This window comes from Crotalus tigris, unplaced genomic scaffold (assembly GCF_016545835.1).
Source record: "Crotalus tigris isolate CLP2741 ecotype Arizona unplaced genomic scaffold, ASM1654583v1 scf7180000024396.1518868, whole genome shotgun sequence".
NCBI lineage: Eukaryota > Metazoa > Chordata > Lepidosauria > Squamata > Viperidae > Crotalus > Crotalus tigris.
In genome coordinates, this window is record NW_024100564.1 from 1211161 (window position 1) to 1238026 (window position 26866).

The 26866-nt window shown below is 42.3% G+C and overlaps 1 protein-coding gene across 1 annotated transcript in view; it reads right to left on the reverse strand.

Annotated features, from left to right (window-relative positions):
- Positions 1-26866, reverse strand: part of ARL8A (ADP ribosylation factor like GTPase 8A) — a 49644-nt gene that overhangs the window by 18765 nt on the left and 4013 nt on the right. The window contains exons 2-3 of the mRNA XM_039329358.1: positions 10057-10137; positions 8072-8145 (exon numbers count right to left, since the gene is read on the reverse strand). Coding sequence (XP_039185292.1) covers positions 8072-8145; positions 10057-10137 — 155 coding nt within the window. The remainder of the gene's footprint in view (positions 1-8071; positions 8146-10056; positions 10138-26866) is intronic.

Sequence of the window (26866 nt, forward strand, 5' to 3'; positions counted from 1 at the left end):
CTGCCGAGGCTTTTCAGGGACAAAGCTGGGGCAAGAGTGAGCAAAGGGGTTTGTCAGTGTTGGGTTTGCTTTATCCCCCACTGAAACCTGTAAGCTGGTTCTCTAGAAGCTCTTATCACAAAAACTGCAGAGTGTACACTGTGACTCCTGGAAGTCGTCATCCTTCCGCTGCCTCAACTCCAAACAGCGTCTCCTGCACAGCTGCCACCTTCACCTGGGGAACCGCTGCCACCTCTCCTGCCTCACCCATTGATAGAGAGCACCTCACTTTGATGTTCCCAAATTTTGATTGCAGGGGCGCGGCAATGACCAGAACTTTTGAGGATCACTTAAAATTACCATTCATTAAGCACCATTGTAAATTCAGATGGTCGCTGAATGAATGGTTGCACCTGAGAAGGGGCGTTGTCTTACCTGAACGCCTTTTCTCAGCAGGATGATGTAGAGTCCAATGGTTGGGTTCTATGACAGTCTTCCTACCCGGCAGACTGGGTAAAAACTTTGGCCACACCCTTCCTTTGAGCGTGACCCCAGTTTTGACTTAGGCGAGAGTTGTTTGTTGGATTCGATACAGTAGCTCCTTGTCCAATACCTGCCTAGACCTAATACCTGGGTGGGCTTGGACTCTACATCATCCTGCTGAGAAAAGGCGTTCAGGTAAGACAACGCCCCTTCTCCAGCAGGATGGCTGTAGAGTCCAATGGTTGGGACATACCAAAGCCCTCATGTCCCCCTGGGAGGGAGTGTCTAGGTCACCGAATCCTGAGCAGATACAACTTGCTGTAGCACTCTTCTACCAAAGGCAGCATCCGCTGTTGCAAAGGAGTCTAAACGGTAATGCCTAATGAATACGGAGGGAGAAGACCAAGTTGCGGCCTTGCAAATCTCTTCCACCGATGCTTGTGTGGACCACGCAGCCAATGTGGCTGCGCTGCGTGTTGAATGGGCAGTCACGTACGGGGGCACTGGTAGAGCCTGCGAGACGTAGGCTTGGGCTATACAGGCTCTGATCCACCTACCTATGGTAGAAGATGACACCTTCTTCCCCGTAGTTGATGGTTGAAAGGAAACAAATAATGCTTCCGTCTTACGGAAGGACGAAGTGCGCTTTACGTAGAAACACAACGCTCTACGTACATCCAGCTTGTGCCATCTCTGTTCTAGTCTATGTCTGGGTTTTGGGCAGAAATCAGGAAGACTCAGTTCCTGAGATCTGTGGAAGATGCTGTTTACCTTTGGAATGAATGCAGGGTCTGGTCTAAGAATGACCTTGTCTTTGAAGAAGGTGCAGAGATCCTTCCTCACTGACAGTGCGGCTAGTTCCGAGATACTTCTCGCTGAAGTAATAGCCACTAGAAAGGCTACCTTTAACGATAGGTGATACAGAGAACATGAGTCAAGAGGCTCAAAGGGTGCTGATGTCAAAGCTTGAAGAACTTTGGGCAAATTCCATGACGGGTACCTGTGTATAACAGGAGGTTTAGTATTGGCCGCACCCTTCAAAAAGGCGCTAATCGCTGGATGTTGCGCCAGAGAGGTTAAGTTGTCCCAGGAAAGTACAGTTGAGAGGGCCGATACCTGTCTACGAATGGTGTTGACTGACAAGCCCTTATTAAGTCCTTCCATTAGGTAATCTAGAATATTGGGAATAGGTTGGATCTAGGTGAAGTAGGACGCACCACCTGCAAAAACCTTCCCATGTAGCATCGTAGATCCTGTTTGTTGAAGGTCGTCTTGATGCTTGTATGATCTATATCACCCCTGAGGAATAGGATTGCTTGGCTAAACTTTGCCACTCAAATGCCAAGCGGCTAGTTGTAGCCACTGAGGATCTGGATGTAAAAGCTTGCCCTGACTGAGTATTACTCGGTCCAGGGGAATCCTCCACGGGGGTGATATTGAAAGATCCACGAGGTCGGCAAACCACGGGCGCCGTGGCCAATGTGGAGCAATCAAGATTACTTCTGCACCTTCCAGGATCAACTTGCGTATGGTTGCCAGTATTAATGGCAGCGGTGGAAAGGCGTACAGAAGTTGCGCCGGCCACCGACACCTGAGAGCGTCCGTTCCCTCCGATCCCGGAGTCGGGAATCTGGAGAAAAACCTGGGGAATTGAGTGTTCTTGGGAGTGGCAAATAGGTCCAGATGCGATTGTCCGAACCTCCGGGAGATCTTCTCGAACAGAGCCGGATCCAGACGCCATTCCAACTGATTCACCTTGGCTCTGCTCAGGGAGTCTGCCTGGGTATTTGTCTCCCCTGAGATGTGTTCCGCTCTGATGGAACTCACATTTGCTTCTGCCCACCGAGCCAGAGCTGATGCCTCCTGCATTAGTTCCGAGGATCGTGTTCCTCCCTCCTTGTTGACATGGGCCTTGGCTGCTACGTTGTCTGTTAGAACGAGAACGTGTCTTCTCGTTACTATGTGGGAGAATTGACGTAGAGCCAGGTGAATGGCCCGAAGCTCCAGCCAATTGATGTTGTGAGTGAGGTCCTTCTGATTCCACTGGCCCTACGCTATCTGAGTTCCCAGTTGTGCTCCCCATCCGAATAGGCTCGCGTCTGTCGTGAGCGTGATCCGGTTCGGCTCCCTGAATATACTCCCCTTGAGCATCATGGGGGATATCCACCAATTCAATGATTTCAGTACATTTTTTGGTACCAAGACCCTCCTGCTGGAGGTACTGAGGCTCCTCCTCTGATATGGGAGGAGGAACCACTGCAACTCCCTTGAGTGGAGTCTTGCCCATGGGACAATGCCCATGCAAGATATCATCTTTCCCAGGAGCTTCGAGAGTTGTATCAAAGGTACTCTCTTGTCTTTCTGAATTTGATGAGCCAGCTTGTAGATGCTGCTTCGACGTTCCTGGGAAAGATATACCCTGCACTGGGACGAGTCTATCACCGCTCCCAGATGCTGTAGCTTCCTTGAGGGAGTGAGATGGCTCTTTTCTACATTGACTGAGAATCCGTGTTCTTGTAGAACGCGGATTGTAGTCTGGAGGTCTAATTTTGCTTGCTCCTGTGAGCTGGATTGAATCAATATGTCGTCCAGATAAAACTGTACACGCACCGGCATCAGCCTGAGGTGGGCCGCTATTACTGGTAGAATTTTGGTAAATACCCTTGGGGCTGAGGATAGACCGAAGGGTAGTGCCCTGTATTGGTAATGCCGGTGTGCGTAGGTAAATCTGAGGAATTTTCGGTATTTGGGGTGGATGGGAATATGCAGGTACGCCTCCGTGAGATCTATTGAGGACAGGAGGTCGCCCCTCCTGACACTGGTTAGGATGGATTTCAGGGACTGCATTTTGAACCTCCTGTAATTTACGTAATAATTCAGGCCCTTTAGGTCCAATATTGCTCTCCACCCTCCTGATGGCTTTGGTATCACAAAGAGGATGGAATAAAATCCTCTTCCTTCCTCTTCCTTTGGTACCCTTTCTATGGCCTGAATTGACAAGAGGTGTGCTATGGCCAAGGTTATCAGCCTTGCCTTGTGTGCCTTTTTGGAGATGGGACATCTGATGAATCGGTTTGGTGGGGGAGAACAAAAGTCTAAGGTCAGGCCATGCCTGATTGTCTCCAAGACCCAGGCGTCGGTAGTGGTCTGCCCCCAGACCTCGATGAAATTCCTCAACTGACCTCCTATGGGAGTGTCCTGTCTGGCGTCACTTGGCGCGTTTAAAGGGTCGGCCTCCCGATCCTCTAAAGGGACGCCTGGACTGAAACTGGCCTATGGCTCCCCTGTTTGGGCGATCCTGGGAACGATCCTGTCTCGAATAGAAGGATCGTGAGCCTCTAGACCAATCCCAGGATTGCCCTGGTCGAAAGGGCTGTGCCCAGTCCCAGGAGTTGCCTGGGCGGGAACTTTGCCTCCGGAATTCCTGACTGCCTCTCCTGTCCAATTTCTTTGATGGATGGACTAGAATTTTCCTTTTGTCCCTACTCTCACTTACATGTGGATCCAGAATGGATCCAAACAAAAATGACCCACTGTACTTGGACGTCGAAAGACGCCACTTGGCCTTCAGATCTGTCTTCCAATTTTTAAGCCACAGTAGTCCGCGAGAGGCCACTGTGGCCGCAATGGATCTTGCCGCATACTTGGTTGCATGAAGTGAGGCGTCAGCCATAAATTGTGAGGCCGCCAGTATCTTGGGACGCCTGACCTGATCTGGAGGTCTAGTGGTTTGTAGCTCACGAAGCCACATTATGCACGCCCTGGTGAAGAATGATGATGATGTTGCCGCCTTGGCCGCCCAGGCTGCGGCCATGTGGGAACGACGGAGGGAGTGCTCAAATTTCTTTTCCTCTGGTTTCAAGGCCTCCGCCATGTCCCCTGGAATCGCAGAAGTAGAAAATAATGAGATCAAGGGACTATCTATTGCGGGGACATCTAACATGCCCGAAAGGGAAGGAGAAACATTGAATAGTTTCCTTTCCACGCTGTTAGGTGCTGGTGGTGTTGCTAGGGAAACCCATTGCTCCTCTACCGTGGTGCGGAAAACCTCAGGACAAGGAATGTACTTGTCCTGTGGAACTTTCTTGGCAAAGAGAGGGTTTGCCTCTTTACTAGTAGAAGGGTTTTCCTCCTGAACTAAGGTCAAATTGACCGTAGAGACTGCCTTTATCAGAAGTGATTTTAGAAGAGCTGGATCAAAGAGGCCAGCGCTTGTTGCCTGCTCAGGAGCGGTGCCCTCATCCTCTGAGAGGGGCATATCAGACATGTCTAGTAAATCTCCCTCTCCAATTTGAGAGGAAGTCTCAGAAATGTTTGTAGTCGGAGCCTTGCTTCATCCCTTAAGGGAGGGTTGAAAGGCTACTTGGCCCTTAGAAGCCATGAACTGGGAAAAGGCATCCTGCATGAATGCCTGAAATTGTGCAGACCATATGTCCTCCTGAGCTCTGACCGTGGACGCAGCCACAATGGGAGTATGGTCTGGTGACGAGTCAGGTGAAGAGGAGTAGGAGGAGTCCAACTGTTCGGTTTCCCCCAGAGGGGTAGGTTCTACAATAGGGGCCACCAATGGGGCAGGGGAAACCATGCTTGCCCCATTGGAACTGGTTTTCTGGGCCCTGGCAAATTGTCTCTCTAAAGCCAAATGTCTCCTCGAGGCCTCTCGCTCAGCTGTTTTGGATGGGCCCCTTTGAGTCAGGTGCTTTGTTTTAGCCTTCTTCCCCCCCACCTCAGATTCTGAGGATCTGCGTTTTTGTTGTTGTTGTGGGGGGGTGATTGGGGGCCCTGCATAGCTGAATACGAGACATTGTCTGCCATTGTGGCCAGGTATCCCGAGTAGGCAATACCTGGGGTGGGGAATAAATTGTACGCAGATCGGTTGCAGATGAATGAAGCCTGCAAGGCTTATTCTGCACAGAGGAAACAATGGCTGGACAGACAGGTTCCCTTGGGAGGAAGGATCCTGTGGGGCAGTGACTAAAGGTCACCCTAATGGAACAGTGGAGAGTTCAAATCCTTCCCTTTTTCTCCTTCACCAGGGGCAATGGCGATGGCCCAGGATTATTAGAATATTTATTCCCCAATCTGTGGCTGTTAAGACAGACCACAGGGTGCAAGCATAATCTAACTTTCTCTCTTCTTTGCTACCTCTCTCTCTCTCCTTTCTGTTATTATTTTATTTTTAATTTTATTTTATTTTATTTTATTTGTAACTGTATAAACTGTTGGTAATACCTCCGAGTGAGTGACCCACCTAAAATGGAGGCTACAACTATCACACCCAAAATGGAGTCTAGACTGAAGGCCACGCCTTCCAACTAGACTGTTAAAGAAGAACCACGAGGTTCAAAATGGCGATTTTCTCCCCAACGGTCTTTCTGCGGCTGAGGTAAATTATGGATTGCCTTAAAAAGGAACGGGTCCGTTTTGTGCCCTCCGGGAAAGGCCGCGGCTTTTCCAAGCGATTCTGGCGTGCCTCGGGCTAAACGGGGATACCGTATAGTGGAGAAAGCCTCTCCTGTTACTGGCAATTTTTCGCCTCTCTTTCTAGCCGTCGGGAGCTCTGCAGCTCTAGCGGACTCTGGGGACTTGGAGTTTCGCGCGCCCCAGCTGATCGAGGCAACGAAGGGGTAGCAAGTGCTCCCAAAGGCTTCCGCTGGTTTTTTTTTTTTTTTTTTTAATACTCTCACCACTCCTCTGAGCGACGCTTCAAGGAACGGCGATCTGTTGGCTGCTCGGAGCCCCGAGCCACAGGAAAGACAACTCACTGTGAGTTTCCTGATTAGAATAACAATTTGGCAGAGAGAGAAGAGGTTTTTTGCCTAAATATAGAAATCCTTGTCAGGAGCTAAATTCCTAGCTGCTAACGGGCTTCGAGACTGAGTCAAAACTGGGGTCAAGCCCAAGGGAAGGGTGTGGCCAAAGTTTTTACCCAGTCTGCCGGGCAGGAAGGCTGTCATAGAACCCAACCATTGGACTCTACAGCCATCCTGCTGGAGAACTATCTGTATGTGTGAAATCTGAATCAATTTTGTATTTTCTTCAAAAAAAATCATCTGAATTTCTGAAATGAATGGATCTCTAGTTTCTGGCCCCGCCCCGGGTCTCTCTAGGCATCAGGCCTTCAATACTCACCCTGCGAAGATTGAGAGATCCTTCGCTTTCTTGACTGCTCCAAGCTTTCGGTGCATTCGCAGAAAATGGAGGCCTAAAGTAACACAAGATCACATGAAATCAGCGGGGCAAGATTTCACACTACTGATCTTGCGTGATCTCATGGTACTTTAGGCCTCTGTTCTCTGCAACAAAGAACAGAACTGAAGCCAGGAGCCGCTTCTGTGTGTCTCCAGAGGCTGGATCCAGCCGCTGGAGGTCTTTTCCAGGCCGCTGCCATCAGATCTGAGGCTGGGGGACGCTTCTGCGGACCTCCGGAAGGTCGACCCGGGTTTCAGAGGCCTTTTCCAGGCTGCTGCTGCCTGGATCATCTTAATGAGCAAGAGAGTGATCTCGTTCGAGATATGAGATTCATTCCCACAAGTTTTCGAGTTACGAGTGGAATGGGCAGGCTCCATTACACTCGTAACTCGAGAACTACCTGTAATTAAAGACAAAGATTAACATATTTGGATGACTGTTATTGTTGGCCAATCAAGCACTTGTAGCATTAGAAAACACTTTGCATCAAGAAACAAGGCCTGGTTATTGCTCTCATGCTACAACTCTGAAACACAGTGGAAGATAAATGACAAGCTGACAACTTCTGCTTCTGAACAGAGTTTCTTATTTATTTATGTATTCATTTATTAATCAGATTTCTAGGCCACTCAACTCATAGCAATTTTGTGCAGCATACAGAATAAAACAATTAATACAATACAAACAGAAGATGATAATCTATGAATTAAATTAACAATATATTAAATTTCCACAATGGACACATTTCCTGACCTAGTGGTTAGCAGAAAGGCCAGGTCTTCAAGGGCTGTTTAAACAATGGCATGGTTGCAGTAATTTAAATCTGAAGGGCAGGTGCCACAAGTCCATTTAATGACATTACTTTAATTATAGGACTTGCAGCATGCCTATTTTGTCAGATCTGCCTGGACAGGCTAAAGCAGTGGGAAAAAGGTAGTCTCTCATCCTTTATAGGTACCTTGAATTGTATCCAGAAGCTTCCTGGTAACCAGTGCAGTCTATGCAGCAAAGGTATTACACAGATGTGCAAAAGTGCCTCCATAATTATCTGCACCACCATATTCGGCAGCTGCAATTTCCAAACCGTCTTCCACTCTTCCATTATTGAGTGCATTGCAATTGTTTACATGTGAGATAACTAGAATCTGAGTGACTATGAGAAGAGATTCATGGTCCAGGAAAGGGTATAACTAGCATATTGGATAAATCAAGGAAAAGCCTCCTATCCACAACTGTGATGGGAGGAAGCAAAAGTTTGCTATGATTCCTAACTTGCACTTAGCTATACTATAGTTAAAGAGTTAGAACTAACTGCAAGTTTCTGTCCTTCTTTGTATATCATTCTTGCCCCTCTATAAGGAAGCATTAAGCATATCTTACTTACCATACCCTTAGTATGCAGACAAGAATTACTTACACTATTGCACTAACACCACGGCAATATCTCTCCCACATGCTACGAAAACGAGGTTGACCTCCAATGTCCCAGAGCTATAAAGAGAGAGAAGCAAAAAGGATAAGAAAAGAGAAGGATGTGAGGCCTTACAAATAGATTTATCCATGACTTCCATATGCAGGGGTGTCAAACTCAATTTCATTGAGGGCCGCATCAGCATTGCGGTTGCCCCCAGGGGGCTGAGTGAGTGTGGCCAGGGTGAGTGTGGCCTACTGGGTGGGTGTGGATGGAGTGGGTGTAGCCTACTGGATGGGTGTGGCCAGCTCTACATCGTTCGCGTCACGGGTGTCTGTGGGGGCCTGGGCAGGAGTGGGACAGATCTGAGGGTCTCTGGCAGAAGGGGATGGGACCAGGGCAAGTGCCAAGGCATGGTCCACTGGAGGAACCTCACTGTTCCTCTCAGGCCATGTGTGGGAGAGGGGCTTGCTTATGGAGCTAAGACTGAACGTTTCAACATAGATGGCCACCACAAAATTGTACATTGGCTCCTGGCTGGCCTGGGCCAGGGCCAAGGCAGAGGGGGTCGTCCCCTCACTGTTTCCAGGATGGCTTCATGGGCCACATGAAACCACTTTGTGGGCCGCATCCGGCCCCCGGGCCTTGTGTTTGACATGTCTGCTCTACATGCATATTCTATTTTTCTAAGTATTTATATAATACAATTCTCCCCACTTACTTCGTGGACCATATTCATTTATAGCTAAGGAAAATAAAGCTGGAGGATTACCAAGATAGCCCAGAAAATGGATTCCTCAGCTACAATTCTAGATCCTACCAAGAAATGTTTTCACATTCACAAAACATGCAAAATTCTTCATACTTCAAACTATTAAAATGCATTAAAATATATATTCAAAAAGACTGAAATGACAGGAGATATATGCACTAAATTAACATATTCATATTTTTCTCATCATTTTAATGTGTCTATACCAACTATTGATATGTTGCTAACACTTCTTTTCAAATTCCCACTGAAGTCCTATCTTTTCCTAAAAAGCTGAATAATAAATCATCTACATAATCTACAGAAAAAAATGCCTTAATAAACAAATGTCAATCAATCTGCCCTTATTTTAGCTGAGTTATGCCTCCAGAGCTGGGAACCCTTGGCTCACAAACAGCATACAGCACTCATGTTGCAGTCTCTGAGAATAATACAGACCATAAATAATCTGTAACAAGTACTAAAACCACTGTGCTCTGAAAACCCACTTCCTCCATCTGAACCCAACTGAAAGTAGCCCAACATTTCAGTAATATTCCCTTTCTATGCTCCTGTCCTACTTTAAGAAGTCACAGTGCCTTCATCTACAGAAAGATTCCTGTTGCATAATCATCTAAAAAGTGAGCCTTTCACAGCATCCTCCCAACTTCCTGAATCAATTTTCACAACATCTGTCAAGGCATCCAAAGACAGGAGAGTCAGCTTATTTCAGCATCTAACATTCAGTATGACTTCATATGTGAAAGAAGCAGATAAATTTTAATTTCTGTTAATTAAATTTAATTTATTGATCTGCCTGGATGGCCACAATCTAGAGCAGTGGTGGCGAACCTATGGCACGGGTGCCAGAGGCGGCACTCAGAGCCCTCACTGTGGGCAGGCGCGCCGTCACCCCAGTCCTAGGCCTTCAGCTGGGTTTTATAAAACCTTTTTGATTTAGCCCTCCGCCACCATGTGCCAAAAAAAAAAAAGATTCAATCAATCAATCAATCAATCTTGCAAAGTTGGAATTGATTGATTGAACTTTTTAGTCCCACCCAGTCTGCCATTACCACTGCAGCCACACCCACCCAATGGGCCACACCCACCCGGCACCCGATGATGCATGTGGGTTTTGGGTTGCAGTTTGGGCACTCGGTCTCTAAAAGGTTCACCATCACTGATCTAGAGTACCCCAAACACTATGTTTGAAATCTAGTCAGGGTATTTTGTATCTTACCTTTATAGTTACATTTCCCTTGGTGATTTTCCTCATGTTGAAGCCCACTGTTGGGATCATATCTTCATTGAACTGTCCAGACTAAACAAAATAATAAAAAAAGATTAGTCATTCATTAGAAATGTCTAGCTTTCTGTTTAGCTTTTCAACAGCTCCATCCTTATAACAGGGGGAGATATAATAGAAATCAAAGGACTGAAAAGGATTTTAATTCCTAGATTGCATAAGAATGACTGCAACTTTTTTTTTAGATGGTCAACTTATCAAACAACAATCCCATTCAGGAAATAAAGTAATGGGGAAGAGAAAGAGGATAAAAAGCAGTCTCAAAGACATGAAGTAAAAGCTACCCCATCTGTCAATATGGATAGACCACAGACGATTCTCAAGTAGATCCACTGAATCCCACTGGTACCCCAGCTGTTCATTGTAATATCTAGTGTGCAGCACTTGGTGTCCTTAATTAAAAAAAAAAAACCTGTTAGACTGCTGCTATACAGTCTATTTTAGCATACAACTATAATTAAAATTGCAACTAATACTCATAAGATGTATAGGAATGTAAACTCATTTGTCATTTCCATGTTGGGTATTAGAAAGTGTACAAAATATAATCCGTATCAGACTGCAGCCTGATTGAAAATGACAATTGGAAGTATTTTATGGATCTCAATTGTTTATCTGATAGAAATCAACTGAACTAACCTACAGATAAAATATAGCACAAAACATAGTAACTTAGTAATAGTAAATTTTTATTTAAGTAAAATAGAATTTATTAAAATATGCTTGTTTATCTGATTATTTAATATTGTGATTTTTTTCCAAACAAAAGAGAAAAAAAGTGCATAAGCATGTGTTATGTACACTGGAATCCAGAAAGTATAAAACTGAGCAATTTCAGATGAAAAGATTTTTTTGCTTATTGTTACTTGAGTTGTCCTGGATCTGTGTTCCATATAACTTGCAACATTTGTCTCAGAATAATCTTAGAAATTAATTTTATCTGCCCACTGCTCTTGTCTTCTAATAATTTACAATTTTAAAATGACCATCAATTAAACTTTTATCATTTTAAATTTGGTAGCAGAGATTCTAAGTGTCAGCAATGAATTTATCTAACTCTGATTTAAAAATGGAGAGCTTTTAGCCTCTGGCTTTTAAAGATTTGGCACATCAGCAAATCTTCCTTGATTCTCAGTCTCTGTGTTTTCTCCCTCAACTTTTCATTTTAAAAGGCATATCCCGATCTTGCCAGAGAGATAATAATAGACTACTCAAAAGCTGCATCAATAGGCCAACAAGCTCACACTGCACTGGGATTTAATGCAACGTGCTACTCCAGACCTTGCTTTTCCAACAATGGTAAGGTTTTACTTAAGCAATAGACTCAAATATCCTCATTTTTCTGTCCAACTTTTTTTTCTGACACAGATCATCAATACTGCACAGCAGAAAATTTTTATTATTATGAGATTCCTAACAGAGGAGATAAACAAGTCTTTTCTCAATCCACCCTATCTCATAGGGAGCTTTGTGGAAAAACTGGAAGAAGGATCATTACATGCAGTATATTGCCTTGAGCTCCTGAATGAAAGCAGGGATATCAATCTAATACATAAACTGGGCTTCAGAGCTGGGAGCAAATCTTAGGAAGTTTAGAGGACAGCAAGGCTCTTAAACTGTTTTTAACAGAAGCTACTAGATCGGGCATGTCAAACTCGTGACGTCACGTGACGTTGCGTGACATATCGCAACTTTTTACCCATTGCCGGCAATGGGGTGGGGGCAGTTTCGGTGTGACGCATCCGGCCCGTGGGCCAGTTGTTTGACATGCCTGTACTAGATCTTTACAACAGGGACTATCTTTCTGAATTTCTTGAAGAAACCATAGATGTGATACACAAGAATGGCTCTTTAAAATCTAAGACTTAATCATAAGAAGGTCCATGGTCTCATCAGAGACTTGTATATTGCCTCAACATAATCTGATTTCCTTCAGCATCAGCAACATGTACACAAATAGACTAGATAGCTGACTATTTTAGGCTCTAACACAGCACTGTTATAACTTGCATTTCTGTCTTTTGATATATCCAAAAAGTTGTCTTTCAGTATATTGTTCCAGTATTAAAATCCATTCGTCCTTGACATATATTTATGTTTGTTTCCCAGGCTAATCATAATGCAAGAGCCTTTGAGCCAGAATTCATGGGGCTTCCATAAATCAGAGGAACAAAACAAATGATTCTAACATTTAATAATAATAATAATAATAATAATAATAATAATAATAATAATAATAATAATAGCAGCAGCAGCAGCAGCAGCAGCAGCAGCTCAGAAACATTTTACTGTATTGGAAAAAGTACCTGACAATTTTTCCTGTTACTAAATAATTATGTAAGTAATGAGGATTTACCTGACAGTAAAAGAAAAAAAAGATAGATTAAGAATATTATTAGATGACAGATAACCACTGAGAGCTGAATTTACAGAAAAATGAATCTCCACCACTTAAGTGTACTATTGTTCAAAACTTCAGCCAATCTCAAAGAAGAGCCCATCAGAGGAAGGATAAGAGATGGAAAAAAGTGAAAGGAAAAAATAGACACTATTCCTCTTGAGATCTTCAGTTCTTAGTTTTATACACACACACACACAGAGAGAGAGAGAGAGAGAGACAGAGAGAGAGAGAGAGAGACAGAGAGAGAGAGAGAGACAGAGAGAGAGAGAGAAGACATCCTATTGTAAAGAGGAACAACTGGTCATTAATTACAATAAATCCAAACTTTTAGTTTTTTCCAATAAAAGACAAAGGTAGGTACAAGTGCATAAATTCCCACGAACTAGAAAAAGTTAAATATTTTAAATATTTGGGCACAGCGTTTCAGGCTTCTAGGATATTAACTGCTCAGGTTAATTCAGTGACTTCTTTTGCCCAAAGGCAACAATATTATGCATTAGCTATAACCAAATTTTATACTAGCAAGAGGCAAATTACATTCCAGTAGCAATTAAACTGTTTATGATTGTTTACGATTGAAATAGCTGCCTAACTATTATATGGTACACAGTTTAGCCCATTTATATGAGGACATATAAAACTATTCATTTGAATAATTTATTTTTCTCTTATTTGTAATTTTAGCCAAAGACCATGTTAAAGAAACTTAAAAATGTATAATGAATATATGTTGTTTAATTTTTATAGCAATGGTTTAAAGCACACAGAAAATAAAAGGAAGAAATATAAAACCAAATGTCAAAATGCCACAGCAATTAAATCAGGACACAAGAGAAAATGAAAACATTATATTGAATAGTCTTTCAGTACTAGAAAGACACATGCCCAGTTTTCTGAACTACAATTTTCATAGTCTTTTTTCATTCACCAAGATTGCTAGGGTTTATGGGAATAGGAAGCCAAAAAGATTAGTCTGCCTGTCCTTGCATGAGTTACTAAATAGTAGCCAAAAAATATACCCCAAAATTAATCAGGCAAAATAACTTCCATAATTCAAGAGCTATCACAAACTATTCATATCCCTTGATGATTTATCCTTGGCATGCAGGTGATACCAAAATAAAAGCATGCTCAGCAAATTGTAAGGAAGTAAAATATACCTGGTCATGCAGAGAAGCACTAGCAGCTAGCTGTAACAAAGATATAGACCAGTGGTTCTCAACCTGTGGGTCGGAACCCCATTTGGGGTCGAACGACCATTTCATGGGGGTCGCCAAACAAGGCTGTCCGCCATTTTTCCCCTTTTCTTTGGCCACGCCCTGGCACCACAACATGGGGAACTGTATTATGAGGTCGCGGCATTAGAAAGGTTGAGAACCACTGATATAGACCATGCCATAGAAATACAACATATTTTTATTTCTATGTATTACAATGGACACTTCCAAAATGATATTTGCTACTTATGGTCTCAAATGTGACACAGCTTCCAGCATCGAATCTTTTTCCAACTATAATAGTAGGATTCACATGTGTCCTATATCAATCAGATGATGTGAACCCAGAGTTATTTGTCTGGAACTGTGCCCACTTTCCCAGAAAAAAGAGAAGAGCTCTTGGGAAATAGAAAGTGTGAAAGAGAGCACTTGCTTTAAAATAGTTGCTTTATGATCAGTCTGCCCTCCATAGCAATGACTTTGAGACAGTACTTACTATATATTCTTAACATTCTACATGTGCTTACTAGCCCCAAAAGGTTGGGGTCCCTGAATACAGCACAGTGAGTGTAAGAACTGCATAACCCTAATTAGGTTTTGCAGACCAAAGCCAAAAATGTTATAGGAGCACACTATCCTGCTCCCACTCACACACACATACCACAGAAGATTCAAGGGGTTTATTGAGGCTTTCAAGCCCTCCAAAGGTCTTCCCCAGGGAACCCCAGTCCAGCAACAAGGCAACCCTCCCATGCGTGTCCCAGCTCCGTTCTGAAATGACTCTTGCATGAATTCACAATGCTGGATTCACACTACAAGGAGACAAGCAAGGCACCCCACACACACACACCAAAGCCCACCCTCAAATTTCAAGGCAAGACAAATCTGAAAGTAGGTCCAAGAGTCTCGGCACAAATCCAGGGTCTAAGTCCAACATCTGGGTCAGGAAGATCAACAAAGAAACTGGCAAACACTAGGCATTAAAATGGACGTGTTGTTCCCAGCATTATTCCCCTCCTCTTGCTCTGCTAAATAGCCATTGCCTGGTGCAGTCCAGCAAGAGGGGCAAGGCTATCACCTCATGAATAACTGGGCAGAACACCATTGTTCCTGCCTCTTCTCCAGTCTGGGTTGGATCAAGTGGAGGAGGCAGTTCCTTCTCATCTGTGCTGGCTAGCTGCAGCTGCATGCTCTCTCCTCCTGAGATCTCAACTATGTCTTGATCATCCCATGCTCAGACAACTGCTTCAATGTGCTTGGTCTTGCTGATCCTGGCTTGGGGACATCAGCTACCTCCAGGCATGCTGCCACCTCCCCCTCCCCTCCGATATGCCTGGGACCGGCTCATCCTCCTCCAAGTTGGCATTCAGGGAAACATCCGAGGGATGCTTCAGAGGAGGCCATCACAAACACTCCCACTCACTTTTGGCAAGCTGCATTACATTTTGTTCTGGAAATATGTGTGGAAACTTCTGGCATCCTTAGAACTAAGAAACTTATTACTTCAAAAGTATCATTATGTCATAACATTCTAATCTAGAGGGCACGTAATTAAATGAGTGAAGACTAGACTGACAGGCCTTCAGGGTTTTCCTCAGTTTCATTTATAACTTAAATAAAGTTTTAGAAATCAAAAATATAGTTGCCAAATGTATAGAATTATTTAATACGTATAAGAAAGTCAGGAGAGTAGGAAAGTATAAAGCCTATCAACGTTTCTATCATTTTATAAATAATTTAGGATTGTCAATCAAGTGTTCAGATTTGAGGTGATATACAAAACAATACAAATTCATAATAGCTAGTCATCTAGCTAACCTTCTCTAAATAATGCAAAATAACACATAGTTTAATCAAAATAGCAATTACATTTAAGAGCAATGACTATTCCTTTCTATATAAATGAAATCCAGTGTAAATAACCATGTCAGAGAGGAAATAAACATGAGGCCTTTTTTCTCTTTAGATGTACTCATTTAGAGAGCACTTCCTCATGTACAGTCACCTCCATAGGATAAATGTGATCAAAGTATTTCTGTTCAACAAACTAAACACAATCTGTTGGATTTAATTGTGAAAAATCCGAATTCATGCTCACAATCTTAGAACAAATAAAGTTCCCCTAAAATAATTATCTTTTAATTGAGAGTCATTTACTGATAATAGAAAGAGCTTCAAAAAGAGGATGATGAAGTAGCAAGTATGCTAAAATTATAATTTTATGCTAGCTACTGATTCACATGCAGTTTTGCTATAAGTCAACAAACGGGTTCTACAGGATTGTTCTCCCTGAAGAAGCAGAACAAATCAACTATGCTCTGCCATGAAAAGGTTTTGCTGCCATTTATTTCCTTGGCTGAAGTGGGGAAAAGGCCCAACCAAAATCTCCTTCTTTTGGAGAAGCTCATACAATGGTACCTTGGTATTCAACTGTTTTGAAATTCATCAAATTTGGTACTCAACATATTTTGATGAGAAAATTTTGTCCCAGCACTCATTGTTTGGTACTCAATGAACAAGCTAGAACTTGTTGGTGTCGGCTGCCTTGTGACACACTACATTATTCCTTACGGGAAAATTTGTTTGGTATTCATAATTTTGGGTAGTCATTGCATTTCCCAGAACCAATTAAAGATGAGTACCGAGTACCACTGTACGCTGATACATACACAGAATCCTTTCTTAAGCAACAGCAGAATCCCATAGTGTGCAATCTCTTAATAATAATCCTCACACCATCTTTCAATAGAAAAAAAGATAATCATCTTTGTAAAGCATGAGGATAAACAAAAACTATCCTGGTATAGAATCAGTGACAACGGACAATGAATGTACAGTAATCCAGGAATTTTCTTACGGCTACAAGCCTATTTTTAAAAATAACTTTTTAATAGTTTAATAGTTTAAATAATTTAATGAAAAGGCATTATTTCAGAAGTTTAAAAGCCTCCAGTTCTTTGAATTACTGGATTATGACTCTATTATTCCTTAGCATCCAAATGTTGGCTTGAATTTACCGGAATTGAATTTAACATGGACAAAATGGATTCCCAAATCTTCTCTATATAATCCATATATTCTGTGATATAGATTTCCCTTAATGAAATTCTCAAATTGAGATTTTCTAGGGCTGCAATAATTTAACAGCTGTTAATTTCAGATTCACAGATACTCAATTACTGGGAATTTTTGCCACTATTGGTTTGATGCCCTGAAGACACTGACAATATAGTACTAGTTTTCTCATATCATTTCAGCCTAGGACTAAATTCTTATTTCAAACTCTTTAGCAGCTAAGATGTTCAAGCCCTTGATATTGCCTAGGACTTGTATCTCTGCTTTAATAATATTTACCTTTTAAAGTGATATATTTGATATTGTTGTTTTTATACAAAAAGTTTTATCCGTTTGTTGTGTACTGGCAGGCTCATCTTTGGCGAGATGGGTGACTATATTAATTAATTATAAATTTGCCCTTTTCTTTTACATGTCTCCAAAGTGATAGGAATTTGTATATGTTGGTAGCTGGAAAACTCAGCCACTTAGATTACAACCAGCTGATAGAAGCATTGTAATCTTATCTTAAGTAATCTTAAGGATACAATGTATCTGTTTAACATGTTAGCAATATATGTTTAGGATATCTACTAGCTCAAATTACAGGGAGCAAGTATAATTTATCTGTGCAATTAAAACAGAATGGCACTGAAATATCACTGAACAATAAATGTCTAATTAATGCTTAATTAATAGCACAGCCATGATAGTTCTACTGTTTTGATCCTGCACAGCAGTCGGCTGAGGACAATCATGAGAGAAAGGAAAATATACAGAAAGGGCTGCACAGTCTCATGCTACTGCGGGCAGAAGGACTGCAGGGAACATAATTGTTTTTCAGATATAATTCTGCAATTAATCAATTTTATGGAAATAGAAATTTCTAAGTCACTATGCCAACTGTTCTTCAAAAGAAGAGATGGACATATTATAAAATGTGCATATGAAACTATTCATTTGACCTGCAGTTTAACATCACACAGAACACACTAGAATATGTAAACTTTGTATTGATCTGCAATCTCTTTTGAGAAACAGCCAATCTGCTGCATAGCCTTCCTACATGGAGGCCAGATTATGCCATCTCGGATATAGCTACTATTTTGGAAGCAGCCACAATTTTGGGGGAGTGCTGTGGGGAACTCAGCAAAGTGGACGGAGAGAATATGGGGGTACAGCAGCCCTGGGTTGCTTATAAAGAGGGCCAGATTGCAAGTGCCCAAATTTTGTTCATACGCTTGCAGGGGTGCTGCAGCAGCCAATAACTTCAGGTACACCTTATAAGTCCCTCCGTTCAATGCTACTGTAATTTCAAACTGAATGAACAATCTAAAGTCGAGAACTACCTGTATTTCTTGTTAGTTTTTATTTCCAATTTGTTTGTTAATTAAAATTATATTTAAAAAACAATTATTTAATTTCTGCCATATTAAAAGCTTCCTAATCATATCAAAGAAGAAAAACAATAAATTCAACTACTGCATGGTAGAGTATTCAAAATGATTTGAATGACAGGATGATGTTCTGTCATTTGTATTATAGTAGTTGCAAACCATAATCCAAATCATGAATTAACTCTGACAAAGCAAGATTTCTGCTATGTAAGTTGATGTCTAAATCAATAAACTGCTGTATTCAGTTCCAAAAGTCAGGGTACCAAAAAAAAAAAAAAAAAAAAAAAACCAACAACCCTGCAATAAATATGATTTAGCAGTGTCAGGATTGAATTATTAAATATTTTCTTATGTTTTCATTGTGGATTCCATACATTTTTCCAAAGTAGTACATGGAATTTCACTTCAATTTTTCTCTTTTCTGAAAGAGAGGAGGCAGTGTGCCAGGTGGCCTTCTTTTATGCCATCCTGGAAGGGGACACAAAATGTCTGGATGATATTCCAAAAGATGGCAGAAAAACTCTGTTCCTGGGTCCTGATAAATGATATTCCTCTACAGGTAGTACCCAGAGCATGCCCTTCCTGCCAGATCTAAAAGGATGGGTACACATGACTGAGGAGAGACAATACCAGAAGTAACCTATAATTTTCCTGTCAATGTAGAATTAAAATGCCTTACTAATCATTCTTTAAGAACATGCTCTCATGATGCAGCCTTCTTCCCATCCCCCACCAACAGCTGATACTGTCTATATGTTAAAATGGTGTTTTCTATATCTTTAGTAATATATTAGTTGGTCCTGTCTGCTAAAATTACAGTTTCAAAAGCACCTTCAAAAGCAAAAGCAGGTTTCACAGGCAAGGCCAATAAATGATTGTAGTTATTTCATTTGGCTGAAGAACACTCCTTTGTATTTTCTAAGACATTAATAAAAGTGACTATCTTGGCTACTATCTTTTCTTACTACATTTTATATGTGGGAGGGGAGGAATTTTACACACATTGTGTGGAATCATTTAGAATTTTTTTCCACTTTAATTTCTTCATTGAAAGATGAGGAAATCTTTCCTTTGGTAGCTATAGCACTGTCAGGGTTTAGGGAAGAGGTCTGTAACTTTATATAAATAATAGCTTCATTAATAAATTACTTGGAAGATCATATATGTGCAGAGTTCAATTGAAATTACTGTAAAGACATGGCAGACTTTCAAACTGCTGCTTATGTAGTTCTATGTTATCAATGGTAATGTTGTTAGGCAGGTTTTCCATTTTAAGTATTTAGGTATTCAATTTCAGAATACTGGTGCTTGGACTAATCATTGAACCCAGATGCTGAATTCGGCCTCCTGTAGCCATCAGCAGATTATAAGATTTTTTTTTACCCAAGGAGGCCCGTTTATTCCTTCTACTTTGCGTATATATCAAGCCAAAACCCTAGCCCAAACTCTTTATGGAATTCCCATATGGATACGAGGCTTCAAGGATTATATTGAAAGTACTCAGGTTGTTTTTCTTAGGAAACTTCTGGGTTTTCCTCCCTGTGTTGGATTTGCTTCGATGTACCTGGAACTGGACATTCGTTCAGTCGAATGCATGGCATGGATTAACACCTTCAAATGGTGGTTTCGAGTGCTCTTTTTGGCAGCCCCTGGTAGCTACCTCTCCCTGGTGTTTGCTGACTCTCATACTTCTCGTTGGGAGAGGGAGCTGACGAAGAAACTCCACTTACTAGGTTTTATGGGGGATGCTCTGGGAGATTATGGTCTCAAGGACGCCCAGTTTAGGGTAGTCCAAAGGCTTGTGGACATAGATTTGCAATATGTAAGAGCCAGAGCCAACAAAACCTGCTCCCTTTTGATCTTTAGCCATTCCAATAATTATGGATTGAGGATGGCCTCTTATTTCTATACTCTAACCATCCCCAAGTATAGAAGAGTCTTTTCCCTAGCCCGTTTCAATGTCTTGCCCTCAGCACTACTCGACGGGTGATTCAAGAGGCTCCCGTTTAGTGAGCGACTATGCCCCTGTGATAGGGCTGAAGTTGAAACTGTGGAGCATGTCTCATTATACTGCCCTATGTATAATACAGCCAGAATTAAATTATTGCCTCTCCTTGGAATTGATCTCTCTGGTTCTAATGTTAATAATTTGGTTTTATATTGTCTAGGGGATGGCTCCTCCTATATTACTTCTCAGGTTTCTAAATTTCTTTTAAGAGCTGTAACTATTAGAGGAGAACGTTGTAATTCCCTTTAGCCAAGGCTTCTGGTATTAATTGTTTGTGATTATATTTTTCTTGTGTTTTCTTTTGTTGCACTTGCATTTTGGTCTGTGACTGCAAAATAAAAATTATTATTATTATGTAGTTCTATGTGCAGTTTCCTATTGAGCATTATAACAGCTTTGTCAGTATCTAAGTTGACTGAGCATAACTACTCTTTTCCTGCCCCTACATCCCCTGTCTGCTTACATTTGCTATCTTCATCTTTGCTTCTTGATTTTTTCTTCTGAAAAAAGATTAATGGCTTTAGAATGAGTCAGCATAGAAAATGTTCTGACTCCTGCATGCAGTTCTCCCTAGGCTGCAAATACCTTTATCCAAAGCAATCCTAGTAGGACAGCAGTCCCCTACCTTTGCAGCTTGGCAGCTTGGCAGCCTGGCTGGAGCGGGGGGAGAAAAGGGAACCGGGCCACGCAAGTAGCAGGCCACCTTGACTCGCACAAGCGGAGGGTGCCGTGCACATATAGCTTGACTGAAAGTTGAGCTGCACACATGTGCGCACCAGCCTGCCACTCACGCAAGTTGAGCTGTATACATGCATGTGTGCACAAGCCCGCCGCTCATGTGAGTTGAGCTGCATGCGTGTGCACTGGCCTGTTACAAATAGACCGTGGTGGCCCAATAGTGGGCCACAGGCCGGGGGTTGGAGATCCCTATAGTAGGACTTGGGATAGTCCCACGTGGCTTTGTCTCTGTGTAAAAAAATGGTTTAATAAGATAAAGATGCCACTTTTTCTTTTCTTAAAGGACCAGAGGTGCAATTATTCTGCCAATACTGCTCTACACTTGAAGTAGAAGAGAATGGCAAGGTTGACTGTCTTGTTTAGCTACTTTAGTAGCTATTTTAGTAGTCTATCTACTACTATGACAGTGATGAAGTAACTTTATGACCAATCCCCTTATTTACAACCTCTGGTCTATAAAACAATGGAAAGCTAAAGTAAGATCATAAGCACAGTTTTGTTTCACTTTGTATCTGCTTCACTTAATGACAAAGTTGTGGATTCCAACAGTGGTTGCTAAATGAGGACTACCTGTAATGTAGAAGAGAGGAGTCAGGTTTGTGATCATCCATCTCAGTACTGTACAACTTGTTCAAATGACCAGGCAAGCAAGAGACTCCTCTATAAGAAAATGAAAGTGTGACCATAAATTAGAATTTTAAAAACATGCACATTTTTTGTTTATTCCTGATGCTATATTATATACAGTATTTGGGGTTTAAAATGTGATCATTTTGGATGAAGCAAAATTGTATTTGCTTTCATTCCATATAATTAATTTAAATATTGGAAAAAGCAGTAAGAATCTGTTGCCTGCCAGTTAAAGCAAAGAAACGGTTATATCTTGCATAATGATGTTGAAATCATCTCCCACTTCCTAATATGAAACATTCTGACACAAACCCCTGCTTGAATTGTTATAGTGATAATATAAGGGCCTAAAAATTCTACAAAATAATGAAAACTTAAAAAAAAAACACATGAAAATCAACCATTAGTCTATTATATCAATGCAAAACTAATACACATATTTTTCTCTTCGCATCTTTACTTCACTTCACTTTCTTTAAGGCACTTCTCCTTAAACTGCATGGACAGAATGTCACATTTATTTTGAAATGTAATTTAAGTTCCATTAGTACCATTTTCTCAAAAACAAATCCTTCCCCTATTTCACACTCTTTTCATCATCTCTGCACCAAACTGCCTTTTGTAATAGTACATGAGAAAAACCCTGGGAGAGGGCAAAGAAATGCTGCCTAGGGAAGAGTCAGGTAAGAGAAAGCACAGCCTATATCTAGATCAGTGTTTCTCAACCTTGACCATTTTAAGGCGTGTGGACTTCAACTCCCAGAATTCCACAGCCAGCATTGCTGGCTGTGGAATTCTGGGAGTTGAAGTCCACACGCCTTAAAATGGTCAAGGTTGAGAAACACTGATCTAGATAGTAGGCAGGGCAAGAGGCTCAGAAGTGACCTTCCCTAGTTTCTCAGGCTGTAAAGGAAATTGACAGAACTATACTTTCAGTTTTGCAAGATTCTATTAATGTAACTTTACAATAAAGTAGAATTAGTTTATCTGGTCATGTTTCCTGTCTGGCCTACTTGATAAGACTGATACTGTGCAAAGCTCATTTTTCAAGTCTTCCATAGTTACACATGCCTTTATGAGGTAAAATCTACACAGCTCCTCCTACCGCAAATCATCTCTAATTCAAAGAAAAATACATTTGTGAACTTCTACCCATTCTGGGATGGTACTTTTATCTGTTGCTATTGTTTCTCCTTGTCTTTATCTTTACAGCTGGAGGGGAAGTAAAATTAAAAAGCAACATGGGTGTAACCAATGATTTTTTACCTGATATTGAAATAGCAACAGTGACCAAAAGATACAGTATTTCCCTTATTTCTTTTTATCCCAAATCTGCAGCTGAGTCTTCAGAAATGGAGGAGCATAAAAGCTGAAATAAGATTGCTCCCATTGGTTAAAGGGTCTTCCAGGTTTCAGCGAAACTATAAGAAGACAAAGTAATCATTCACAAGCAAAAACAAAAACAAAAAACGTTCACATAAAATTAATCTTCACTTGAGGGATGTTTTTTTTAAGTATCCCTCCCACAAAGGCAACTTACAATTAGGAACTTATTCCTTGGTTCTCAGGCAATTCTGAAAAACTACAGCTAATGTATAACCCGACCCACTAGAGTGGGGAGGCAAGGAATGTTGCAGGTCCCGTCCCCTAAGGAGATATATCTGGGGAGACCCAGAAGAATGGCCTTCTCTATGATGGATCCCTCTTTCTGGAACATCATCCCCCCAGAGATTAGACTGGCCCCCAGTTAGACTCTAACACATGTTCGGAAAGCGCAGAAGATGTGATTCTGCCAGCGGGCCTAGGGTGGGGGCGGGGTTATTATTTTATTATTTTTCTTATTATTATTTTTATTTCTTTTATATGGTGTTTTTATATCCATGTAAGCTGCCTTGAGTCGCCATGTGCGAGTAGGTGCAATATAAATTTTCTAAATAAAATAAAATAAAAATAACACACCAGATCAATCACTGTCCTTCAACTTAACTTACCTCAAAGGATTATAAAGTGAGAGTCAAAAACATTTATTTATAGAATTTGTATATCATCCTATCTCATAATTCTGGATGGTACAGATTCATTAGTTATTTTTTGAAGGTAATGTAGGATACAAATGTAATAAATAAAGTATTTATTTTATTTTATTTGTATCCTGCCCTTATTATTTTTAGAAAAACTCAGGGCAGTGAACATATCCAATACAACTTCCTCCTCCTATTTTTACCACAACAACAACCCTGTGAGGTGGGTTGGACTGAGAGTGAGTGACTGGCCCAAAATCATTAGCTGTCTTTCATAGCTAAGGCATCACTGTCTCGTATTTTACTCTAATCCAGGGGTAGGCAACCTTGGCTCTTTTATGACTCTTGGACTTCAACTCCATGCTGGCTCAGGAATTCTGGGAGTTGAAATCCATGAGTCATAAAAGAGCCAAGGTTACCTACCCCTGCCCTAACACAAACTGACTCTCCAGTTTGTTACACCTATTCCCCCAAAATAGCCACAGAGAAAAGGGTTATAATTATGAAAAGCTTTACCACCTACTTTTCACCAAAGCTTTTAGCTCCTGTATGGTATTGTGGATGTAGCTACCCAAAGGCCTATTTGATACTGCCTTAGCTGAACTTATCAGGCTCCTGTCCTGTCCTAGGTCAAGGATGCATTGTTCAAAAAAGAAAGGGGGGGGGAACACTTTTTTACACTGGCGTGTCCAGATGTGACTATTTTTAAGATTAGCCTAAAAATCAGCCTGTATTTTTTCCCCCTCTACTAGAAGCTCTCTGCTCATTAGACATTCAAGACTTGTTCAGTCTGTTTTCCTGGAAAACTCTAAGCCAGTGGTTCTCAATCTTCCTAATGCCGCGACCCTTTAATACAGTTCCTCATGTTGTGGTGACCCCCAACCATAAAATTATTTTCGTTGCTACTTCATAACTGTAATTTTGCTACTGTTATGAATCGTAATGTAAATATCTGATATGCAGGGTGTATTTTCATTGTTACGAATTGAACATAATTAAAGCATAGTGATTAATCACAAAAACAATATAGCAATGCTCGCTGGAGAAGCTTACTCTTCCTTGCTCAAAAATGTTGGGAGGGAGGGAAGGGGAAGGAAGGAAGAAGATTGAAGGGGAAAGGAAGGAGATGGAGAAGGAAGGAGATTGAAGGGGAAAGGAAGGAAAGAAGGAGAAAGAGATTGAAGTGGAAGGGATGGAGATGGAGATGGAAGGAAGGAAGGAAGATTGAAGGGGAAAGGAAGGAGATTGAAGGGGAAAGGAAGGAAGGAAGGAAGGAAGGAAGGAAGGAAGGAAGGAAGGAAGGAAGGAAGGAAGGAAGGAAGGTTGAAGGGGAAAGGAAGGAGATGGAAAAGGAAGGAGAGAGATTGAAGGGGAAGGGATGGAGATGGAGATGAAAGCAAAGAAGGAAGGAAGATTGAAGGGGAAAGGAAGGAGATGGAGAAGGAAGGAGATTGAAGGAGGAAGGAAGGTAGGAAGGAAGGAAGGAGAGAGATTGAAGGGGAAGGGATGAAGATGGAGATGGAAGGAAGGGAGGAAGATTGAAGGGGAAAGGAAGAAGATGGAGAAGGAAGGAGATTGAAGGGGGAAGGAAGGAAGGAAGGAAGGAAGGAAGGAAGGAAGGAAGGAAGGAAGGAAGGAAGGAAGGAAGGATGGATCTTTGGAAAGTCATGTTTTTTCATATGGTGATGAACTGCAATTCCCAGCATTGCCCACTCTTGCCCTCTCCCAGCTGCTCCCCGGGACCTGCCCGCCCCTCCAGTCTCCTGAGCGCCATTTCAGCGGCGGGGTCGCGGGAGCCCCTTTCCACGCTGCGCAGCCCTTCACGACCATGACCCTTTCCTGACTCGTCGCATGCGAGAGGGGCACGGCCGGAGTGCCAGCTCCCTCTCAGAAAGCGCTGCTTCTCCCTTCCCAGCCCGGCCGGTTGGCCTCCGATGCACATGTGGGCATCACCTCCGCCTGGCCATTTCCGAGGCCCAGAGCCCGGCGAGCCAGGAAGGAGCCGCTCCTGCCCGCCAGTCCCAGGGCTGCGCTGGGTGCCAGAGGGCCGAAGCAGCCTCTGACGGCGAGGGAGGCGGACTGGGCAGAGGCTCCAGAGCAGTGCGCGGCCGGGGAAGAGCACAGCCGGGCAACCAGGAGGCGTGGGGACCGGCTCAGCACCGCAGCTCAGCCCAGCTCAGCCAGCAGCAGCAGCGCATTGTCAGAGCAGGGCAGGAAGAGATGGGGTGGTAGTGGCAAGTCATGAAAGCAGCATCCACACGTTCAGGGTGCAAACACCTTAGACGTTTGGCTCCCCCACCCCTTTATTTACTGATCTGCCACAAGCTCGTGTAAACAAGCCCCGAGGAGTTCTGAACGAGCAGTCGTTAAAAAAAAAAAAGCTTTAATCAATGAGGCAGAAAGGGGAACTCACTCACGGCTCTTTTTTTTTCCCCTTTCTCAGCGACTGGGAAGGCAGCAGCCAGACTGCACAAAGGAAGGTGGACAGAGGGGCGAGGGGGAAAACCTCACTCAACTTTTGCCCTTATCAGACCCGGTTCCCTTCTGGTCGACCCCCACCCACCCACCCACCCCTTTCACCTCCCACTACAGATCGACGCTACCCCTCGGGAGTATTTTGCCAGGCTTTTTTTTGTTTACCTTGGCCCTGCGCTTTTCCCAGACGGAAGCCAGGCAAGAGGACCTGAAAGACACCGAGCAGAAGGTTCATAGCCGTGGCGACGCGGCAGTAGCTGCTCTGAGATGGATAGCGCAGTCCCGCCATGCTGCTGAGGTGGCTGCTTTCCTGTCTGCCCGAGCTGGCTGGCGGAGCTAGCCTTGAGCAGAAATTCTCACTAGTGTCTCGGTTCCTAAGACCATTGGAAATATGTGTTTTCCGATGGTCTTAGGCAACCCCTGTGAAAGCATTGTTCGATCCCCAAAAGGGTCGCGACCTACCGGTTGAGAACTGCTGACTTAAGATTTTGCAGTTCTCAAGTGTCTGTTACTGTTGCGAAGATTTTGAAAGATGCATCCAAGGACAGTCAGCCTGATTTGCAAAATGGCAATTGTATTGGTGTTGATGTTTACAAAAATCATGGTACTCTAAGATGCAAATGTGTTCTTATCAGGAAAGATAAGCCATCAATAATAATATTAATAATTGTACCAGAAATTAATATCACTATAACTATGATATACAATGGAAAAATCTGTTATTTTTCTTATCTGCTATGTAAGGAAGAAAATTCCTGAACAACAGATATTTTAAGTATTTAGTATACATTCACTTTATAAAC